The sequence below is a fragment of the Cyprinodon variegatus genome, unplaced genomic scaffold (genome assembly GCF_000732505.1).
Source record: "Cyprinodon variegatus isolate N-32 unplaced genomic scaffold, C_variegatus-1.0 Scaffold486, whole genome shotgun sequence".
NCBI classification, from domain to species: Eukaryota; Metazoa; Chordata; class Actinopteri; order Cyprinodontiformes; family Cyprinodontidae; genus Cyprinodon; species Cyprinodon variegatus.
The window spans coordinates 247,178-256,706 of NW_015150939.1; the positions used below are offsets into that span (position 1 = coordinate 247,178).

Here is a 9,529-nt window from a genome sequence, read left to right on the forward strand (position 1 = left end):
ATTTCATAGAATATACATAATTAGGGGGTCCCCGCTCCATCTCACCATCAGTTTAGGGATCCTTGGCCTGGAAAATGTTGAAGACCCCTGTCTTAGGGGGATTAGTTTGCCTAGTGGTGGAAGATCATACGTCTGGTTACCAGTCTGGAACTCAGTGCTCTGAAACCTTCCTTCAGTCCATAAATTCAGCCAAAGACAATGATGGTCCACTTCTACTCTGTCAATCCTTTTCTTTCCAGCAGCAGAGACAAAGGCAATCTACAGCACATTATTCACTTTGCACAGAAGGTGATTGGCTGTGATCTTCATTTTCTTCAACTGTACACCTCCAGGACCTTGAGGTGATCAGGTATGATTGCAGCTGACCCCTCCCACCTTAAACTGTTTCAGACTTTGGCAGAAGGCTGCGGTCCAGCAGGATCAAAACGTCCCATCATAAGGACAGCTTCTTCCCATCTAGCTTCATTAACAAAGCCTTGGTTTCACACTGATACTTTCCCATCAAACAAAAACCCCAAAACATCTGAGCACATGTGTGTACAATTTAATTTAATTTGATCCTATGGTTGCTACATATATTTGATATGTGTCATGGTGCTCTTCCTCTGCAGAGGTTACATTATTTTTTCCCATAACCTTCTTAAACAAATTGTAATTTTTTATTCCATTTTATATAAGCTGTATATTTGCATGCCTGTGTGTAACACCTTATCAATAAAACAAATGACTCATACATGTGAAACACTACATGGCAATATACCTTTTTCTGATTCCTTTTCCGAAACGTTTAATTAGTCCAGATCCATAAAGAAAACAAATAGATAATTTAATTAATGGATTATCTAAAAATGCCTTAAGACATTTCAGTAACAAATGCTTTCGGTCAGGTTTGTATAAAATAAAAGACCAAAATGTGGGAAAGCACATCATGCCTGTTTTTATGTAAGTAGAGGTTCTGTATAAGGATGCTGTCGGTCTGTTTCTCTTCCTAAAGGCCTGAGGTCCTCATAAAGAGCGCAGCATCATGAACTATTTAAGATACCAGTGGATTTGAGACAAAAATAAACCTGCTAAATAGGTTTCATTCAGTCTTTGGATAAAGATCCAACCCAGAAATAGTTCAATATAAAAATAACTTTCTTTTATGGTTTTTCTACTGAACAGATTCAAGTCCTGTAGAAATCCCATAAGTTGAATTGAAACAAAGACAAGATAGATGACTCAGTTTAGAGCTAAACATGTGAAGAGGAACGGTCAAAGATCCATTTAAATGCTCCTTCTCTGTTCATTTACTCACTTCTGTTGCATATTGTATTAAGAAAACAGCAATGGCTGCAGCGACTGAATATATTGATTCATCTCAAGATGATTTTTATTTATGTATTGATTCATCTTAAAGGAGATACAGCAGATTAACTTTTCAGAATAAAAAAAGCTCACAATTTAGCAAAATACAAAATGTTTTATTGCGCATTTTAAATGATTTGTAAATAGAAAAAACATTAAAAGATATATGCGTGTATACACATATTAAAGGGGTCATAGAATGCAAAAGTTTACATTGTCATAGGTGAGTAACGATAGTTTAGTGGCTGAAATGGACGTACAGAGAAGTTCAAACCCCAGCGACACCTCCTTTCTCTGCAAATCTCACAATTCTAGACTTCCACCATAAAACTGGAGAATCCAAAGAAGTACCGAATCGATGTCAATTCGGGGATGTTGCCTTATTTGGTTCTGGCCTGTACTTTTGACACGTCCCTGAAATTGACATACAGACCAGCCTACTGGTTCACAGCCCAAGAACATAAATAGAGGTAGATGGAAGACACCAGTTTAGCTGTTTAGTCTACAGCTGGGTTTACTGCTACAAGAATTACAAAGCAGGCAGTTTCTCTATTGAAAATGGGCCAGAACCACGGGTGTAAATGCAGTGTTCCAGGCTGCATGGGGAAGGGAAATGAAAGGGGAAATTTTTCACGGTCTTCTGTGGATCCGAAGACTTGATAGACATGGATTATTTTTGTCTATCAGAAGATCCCTGCAAAGTTTGATGCTCAGCTGTTCGTTTGGTCAAAGCATTTAACCGAAGACAGCTTTCAAAATCTTGGACAGTTCAAAACAGGATTTGGTAAACTTCGCTGACTGGACTGGACCGGACATTCAAACCAAGCCATCAGGTCCGGAGCTGGTCTGAGTCCAGAGCCAGCCGGGGACGAAGCAACCGAACCCAACCCGGTGACTGTAGCTGCAGCCCCGGGGGCAGGCTCCTTCCCCCCTTCGGCCGGAGTTCCCGGAGCTGACGGCTCGGTTCTACTGCACTGTACTCGACCAAAATTCTGAACGATTTTATTAATTCCCCCCGTACATTTATTTTAGGTATAAAAAGTAGGACATGTCCGGGAAAAAGAGGATGTCTGGTTACCCTACCATATCAACAATTTCAATGTTTCAGAGAGTGAGTGCTTGTTGCTATGATGCGTCTTTGCTCAGCATCTTTGCTTGTTGTAAACCAACCAATCAGCACACAGCTCATTTATTATTCATGAGCATACCATAAAAGGAAGGAAACCTCTTCTTTCTAGGCCTTTTAACCAGGCTTGCATTAGGGCTCATAGAACAGTAACTATGCCATTTTCAGCCCAACCAATGTAACACACCCTATTCAGAGACCTTAAGGACCAGCACCAAATACCCTATAGAATCATTCTATGACCCCTTTAAGATTTATTTTAGCCTATTTTTTATATTTCCCTGTGGAGATTTGTTCTAATCTCTGCTGTTAGGTTATTCTTATAGAAAAGGGCATGTTTTAGAGTCTGTGTATCATTAATCGGGGAAACTATTCCATTCACTTACCACATTAGTTGAATACAATCAATTATTCACAATTATATATGATTAATCTGAGCATAATATCTGTTACTCTATGTCAGAACCTCTTCTATCCACATTGTGCTATTTCTGTTCCTTTCCTGTCCCTTAAGTTCTTGCTATTTAAAAACTATGCTCCTTGCAACCTCATCTTTGCATTTAGGTCCCCAACAATGCAAAAACATAATGGCAGAAAGCAGTAAAATGAGAAAGCATGCTTCAGCTCTTTTCACTGTGTTGTAAGTTCTTGATGTCAATATTCAATTTGACCAATCTGATCAAATCAGTGAGGGGTTATTTATAGCTCAAAGTGTGCCAATGTTTTGTTTCTCCTCATTAATTGTGGTACCTTGTAGCTGCGCTGGTGCTGCAGCACTGATTGAAGTTTAATAGTACTGCAACATGAGATTAGTGATTGTTTTTATTCAAGTTGTTACGGAAATAAAACAAGAGCTGGTTGAGAGAGGAAAGAACCAACTAAATTAATTAGAATTCACTGATTTCATTAACTCCTTATAAAAGATGTGCTCTTTATTTTCTCTTTTCTATCATGGTTTTATGCGTCGATGAAAGGAAATGCCAAATTCTTTATGGAAAAAAATTGTTAAGAGTAAACTATCACTTCTACAACTTGGTTTAGCTGCTGCTAGGAGTCCAACTAACCCTTAATCTCTTTAACAGCTTCCTGCAGTTTAACTGCAGAATAAAAAAGCTGAAAAATTAACCATGCAACAAAAACATTTCATTTTTTTTTTCTGTCTAAATGACATCACCCTAAATAACATTTTATGTTTGCAGCGGTGAACCCTCGATTAAGGAGACGCAGAAATAGGTTGCACTGATGAGAAAACGAGGGTACTTGCTCCATAAAAAGAATGATAAAACCAAACTCCAGTTGCAGACAGATCCCGTTTTAGGTCAAGCTCCAAAAACATGAGATCTTACTCCTCCTGTAAAACAAATTCATGGCCTTTTTTATTAGACTCCTGTTTGTCCTAAATACCTAGCATCTGTGTGGTGCCTCCTTTATGAATAATCTCAGCATTGTGGGTAAAAATAGTTGAATGGCCCTATTTAGACAAATGATTTTTGTCACCTCTATTACATCTTACCTTTATCTTATTGTCAGTACATTTGATACAGTCACAGTCATGTAAGGCTTAGAGAACAATGGAAATGAAGGAGGAGTAAATAGTGGACATGGAGCATTAAGAGGGCACAATGTAAAGACAGGGGAAGCCCTGGATTAGATACCTTACAGACAGCTCTAATCCTCTAAAGGCCAATGTAAGCTTTATTCTCTCAAGTGCTAATCAATTAGCCGTACAACTGAGTTCCACTGTATGTTATACAAAAAACCTTGAGGTTTATTTTACCAACAAAAACAGTTTTCTGAAAAGAGATATTCAGACTTCTAATTGATCGGACATCTGAGGCAGATGTCTGCAGACAGAGAGCCAGCGGAGAGGGTTCAGAGCCGCATGAAGCTGTGTCAGCGCCAGAACTCGCTCTCCAAGAGACAAAGGCAATGACAAACAAGGATGCACAAGCACATAAAAAGAGACAGATGCTCTACTATGAGAGGGGAAAAAACACAAAAAAAGAGTAAAAAAGGAGAAAAAGCTGGAAAAAAAAAGGAAGGAAGGAAAAAAGACACACCTGACATTCACTCATTGGCTCCTCTTCCTTAGTTTCCACCTTCTTGTCCAGCGTTTCCCCAGCGAGCAGCGACTCCAGCACAGGGCCGTCTGGGATGCCCCCCTCCTTCTTTAGAGAGGACTCGTAGTCTGGAGAGCCATGAGACAATAAATGTGAGCAGACCTCAAATACACATAGATGTGTGCAGAGGAAACTGAACTTAGCTGGTAAAAGAAAAGTTACTTCTGGTAAAGAAGTATGTTTAAGTCATAAAGTCAGCTTGTTTAATCTCTGTTACAAAAATATCAGCACCCTGTCAACATCAGGCAGCATTAATAAATAGGTTAATAAATTCAAAGAAAGTCTCATAAGGGAGGACGAGCCGTTTTCTTTTAATTTAAAACCACAAAGGCTGTAAACGCACATTTAAATCAATAGGTAAGATTGATCAAATCATTTGTTTCTACACTTTGAGGTCAAACACAGTGAAAAAAATATACAAACAAAATTGCTTTTCTATGAGCAAAGTTAAAAAGGTGTAGATCGATGAAAAAGAAACGCTTGGTCACTTTTAGCCACTAGGGGCGCTAGACCTGTAACTTACAGGGTTAACAAACCTGAAAGCAACAGCTAATATTGCACTGTCAAGATACTATACAGTCTCTGTCTGTGTTTTGGAATCTGACCACAGATTGAGAAGTCATGGAGTTTCTGGTAAATAAAAGGCCATTTTCAACCCTAAACATTCAACCTTATATGAGGGAACCAATAATATGTCTGATAAGGCATATCTACTTTGTTGCCTAAAGCAACTTTATGCTTAGCTTAACCTGCTGTAAAGCAGCCATCAGGGTCAGATGACATTCAGAGACGGATAGATCACACCCTCTCAAGTTACATAGAAGAGTTTTAAGAAGGGTAGCCCAAACGGAGCATCAACACAGGCCAAGAAAGGAAGCTTAGGCAAAGGTTGGTACCACACTACTGTACCTCCGAAGCCAATCACCATTTCCAGTCCCATTCATCCCATGGCTTATTCCACCACCAGTGTCCGGGACCCAGGGGGAAGACTTCTCTAATCCTTTTCCTAAGCTATTCATCTGAGCGCATGTCAACTCACAGCATGAAAATCTTCTGCCGGGTTCCGAGCGCCAAAGAACTTATTTCATTCATGTCAATAAAATCTTTCTGATTGCAACTTTTCTCTGTCAGTCTCTCTCTCTCCAGGTTGAAAATAATTTCATAAATCTTATCAGGAAATACGAAGTTTAAAAAGTGGGTCTAAAAACCGATAAAATGTTCCCATCATGCATCATGTTTCACATATATCCAGTCTTATATGAGTTGCCAAAGAAAAGGTAAAGAAATAATGCAGCCCTGCCTCTTCCCTATATGGAGCTGCACACTGCTGGTTAGCTGGCCCTTAGAAAGCTGCTACACTCTTTTTATTTATTTGATAGAAATGGTCAATCTCAGCTGTTTGGATTTATTTACCCAAGTAAAAACACCCAATTTTCATAAGAAAACTAAGAGTCTGATTGCTCTAATTACAGCAACGAAAGCTAGAGTTGGCAAACAATGCGTGTCCTGTTTGTTAAGCAGCTCCCTGCGTGTAAACACCTACAATGATGACTGATCATCCAATTGGTTTATAAAGAGCAGAATGGAAAAGAGTCAAATATTCTAATAATAAACACTTAAAAAATTTATAAACACTTAATTTAGACAGATTTTATTTAACATTTTTCTCTAAATCTATGCATCAAAATCAAAGCGCTATAAAAGTTGTACTGATAGCATAATACATCCAACATTTTACCTTATTATAGGAAGAGGAAAGTAGGAATATCATTTTGTTTTCTTTTAAAAACAAAAACAATTAGATCCTGTTTAAGATTTTGTTTTTATTTTTAAGGAAATAGGATTACAGTGAAATTTGACTGAGTTTGACTGACACCCTGTGATAAAATAATATATATTTTTTTATTATTTAATTTATTATGATGGATTTAGAAGAGAAGAAATGATCAAATTCTTGATCCTTAAGCTGTTTTTTTTTAAGTGTTCAGAAACATTTTGGTTTCTCTTAAAGCTACGGTTTTAGTAACTTATGGTTCACCTGGTGGAAACTGTAATTAGAACGTTTGTCTGAAGGGTCAACGTGTTGAACTTCTAACCTGCAAAACTAAAACTGAACTCTGACTGGGATCACTTCAGGGGAAAATTGAAAGAACTGGACGACTAAAGAATAAGTGAAGCTATTTATTGTGAATTTGTGGCAGAGAGGAGTTTTTATACTTTATTATTTTGCCTCCAGTCTATTTTCTGTCTTACTGTTTTTTATTGTTTCCCTCTGCTTTGTACTTGCTTTTCAAAGCTTGACTATAAATATACTTTTTCCTGGTTATGAATGTCATAGTGTTTGTTCACATGTAACTGTTGCCTTTAAAAAGACTCTAATGAACAAATTATAACAAGTATTTTAGAGTTAACAAGAACCTTAAAAGAAGAATATTGTAGCTTCTAATGTGCACATTAAGAGCTGATCTCACATATTGCCATGCAGTCCTACAGTTTGCCTGACATGCTTCAGAGGAGGTGAGAAGGCAATATTTGAGGCACCATTTTGTACTCGGGGATTATCAGATCTGCCTGGTTCCAACCCCAAAAAACACCTAAAATTAAAGAAAAATCTGCCTCAATCTCAAGCGTTTTTTGGTACTTTAAGAAATGCATGAAGAGGAACAATTCATCTTTGATTCTCTTTAAAAATCAGGTGGAGCTCAGATTTCTGTATTAGTATATATGGAATATGGATCATCATCTGGGACGGCATCAGCCCACAATTTTAGCTCCATATAAGCCCCATCCATTTCTGAATATATATATATATATATTAATAAAGATGCTAAAACTGACATAAGATCTGCAATTTACAATAAATAGACTAACAACATGATTGCAAATACAAATTTTATGGAAAAGATTGTCACTTTTCTGCAGCAGAGTGGCAATTATTCTGATTTGTTCTACTATTATTTCTTTCTATGCAGCAAATTCTGTGAAAAACAGCCCAAATTTTGGGCCCAGAATTATTTTTTCAGCCCAACAGGCAAAACTGATTGTTCTTTTTTACTGATTTATTTTTTTCTTAACTATCTGGCTGCACGGAAATATTCCATGTTTTTTTAAATCACAGCTACAAAGTTGTTTACAACAGAATTTTTTGTGATAGGAGAAGGATTAATGTGTTATTGTGAAGTGTATGGAAACGGATACATGGTTCTCCAATAGTTAAACTAAAGAAAACTGTAAAAATGGATTATTGTATTTCTCTACTACCAGGTCAATACTGTGGAGGCGTATTTTCCGCATTTAGAGAAACAGGTTTTTTTTTGGTTTATCCCGAAGAACTTTGGAGATCTGAGGATTAAACTCTCTTTTTATCATTTTTATGGATAACTACAAATTTTCCCTTAAATTCTTCATTTATTTCAGGTCTAGACTTTGATCCAAATATTCTATTGTATCTGGTGGTTCAAGTTGTTCTGTTGAATCTTGGCTTTGCTCTGAAAACTTTTGTAGCCTTTTAAAATGTTTCTTAGCATCATTGCTATTTTTTTTTTTGCACAGTTCGTCTCTAATAACGAATGAAAATCCCCAGAAATCTTAGTTTATTTAAAAAAATACTTAACAACTGTTAAAAGGTTGTTATTTTCAAAAGGTACTTATAATCGGACAGAGAAACTCAGCGTTATTGCAGATCCTTCCGACTAATATAATTTATAACATGCATTGATCTTTTTAATAATTACCTTATTAATTTGCAAATGCCTTTAAATATGAGTATTATACAGAACTGCACAGTTTTTCTATATTTTGCTTTAAATTTGTACCTAGTGTACAGCATCTTATCTGTACTTTCTGTTTTTTGATTTTGCCTTGTTGTTAATCTTCAGGTTTCCACATGTTGGTCACTTTGCTGATGTTAAATCCTCCCCACTGAGAGATATTTCAGTTCTTTCTCTCTGTTGTTGTTTTATTTCGTCTTGTTGATGTAAAGCCTCATAAAAATGCACCCTGTCTCATACTGACCAATTTTGAACTCGATGGGTAGAAGCCGTGGATCCTCCAAGATGTTTAGCCGCCTCTTCTTGCGCCAGCAGCGGGCTGGATATGTGTACAGCTGACCGGGAGCATGACCTGAAACACATGGTTTACATTGTTTTAGAAAAAACTAAATTAACGTTTTATTTTTTTTTTTTATGTGGAAACTTAGGTTTAACAGTAAGTTCTAAACTCTTAACGCACATATTTCTTATGGCAGCCCGCAGCCAGCCTACAAACACAAGCACACAAGAGCATTCCTCCTAAGAGCAGTTAGTGCCAGCGGCACCTCGTCGCCTACAGGGGTGTCTGAATCACTGCCAAAATACATAGATGTTACAGAGAAAGAAGAAGCGCAGAGGAAATACCCTATGGGGAAAACTGGAGACATGGGAGGTGGAATAACGCCTTAGAAAGTAGAACGAGGGAGCAGAAATACAGAAAGTTAAGGTAAGAAAGAGATAGAAATTAGTTGGAGAGAATTGTGTTTATTAGGGGTCTGCAACCTGTGGCTCCAGAGCAACATGTGGCCCCTGCGGCCCCCAGAGAGCACTGATAGTTATGGTATATTCTATTTATTAGGTTAATAATTTCTTTTGGTTTTTAATGGAAAATCTGGATTTAATTTTTGAAAAAGGAACAGTTGTGATATAAAAGACCATTCCACTTGTTCTTTGGCTATTGTTTCTATTTTAATTATTTTCTATCCCTTTTTTTTTTGCTCTTCAGCTTAAAAAACATTCAATGGAGGTTAACTTTATCCGTCTATCAAAACATTTATCCCTTCCTCTTTTGTAAGAGTTTTTTAAAATTTCAAAATTTCAATCCGAATATACTACATAAAGTGGGATACTGGGAACACACAAACCAGTTATTTATCAAATCAAATATACTGAAATTCTGGGACCTG

General features: G+C 37.1%; 1 protein-coding gene across 3 annotated transcripts in view; it reads right to left on the minus strand.

Annotated features, from left to right (window-relative positions):
• Nucleotides 1-9,529, minus strand: part of dpf1 (D4, zinc and double PHD fingers family 1) — a 91,647-nt gene that overhangs the window by 55,222 nt on the left and 26,896 nt on the right. For all 3 annotated transcript variants that reach the window (XR_001481678.1, XM_015390140.1, XM_015390141.1), the window contains exons 4-5: nt 8,608-8,715; nt 4,534-4,661 (exon numbers count right to left, since the gene is read on the minus strand). Coding sequence is in view for 2 of the 3 variants with exons in the window: in XM_015390140.1 (XP_015245626.1) it covers nt 4,534-4,661; nt 8,608-8,715 (236 nt within the window). In the remaining variant the exon portion in view is untranslated. The remainder of the gene's footprint in view (nt 1-4,533; nt 4,662-8,607; nt 8,716-9,529) is intronic.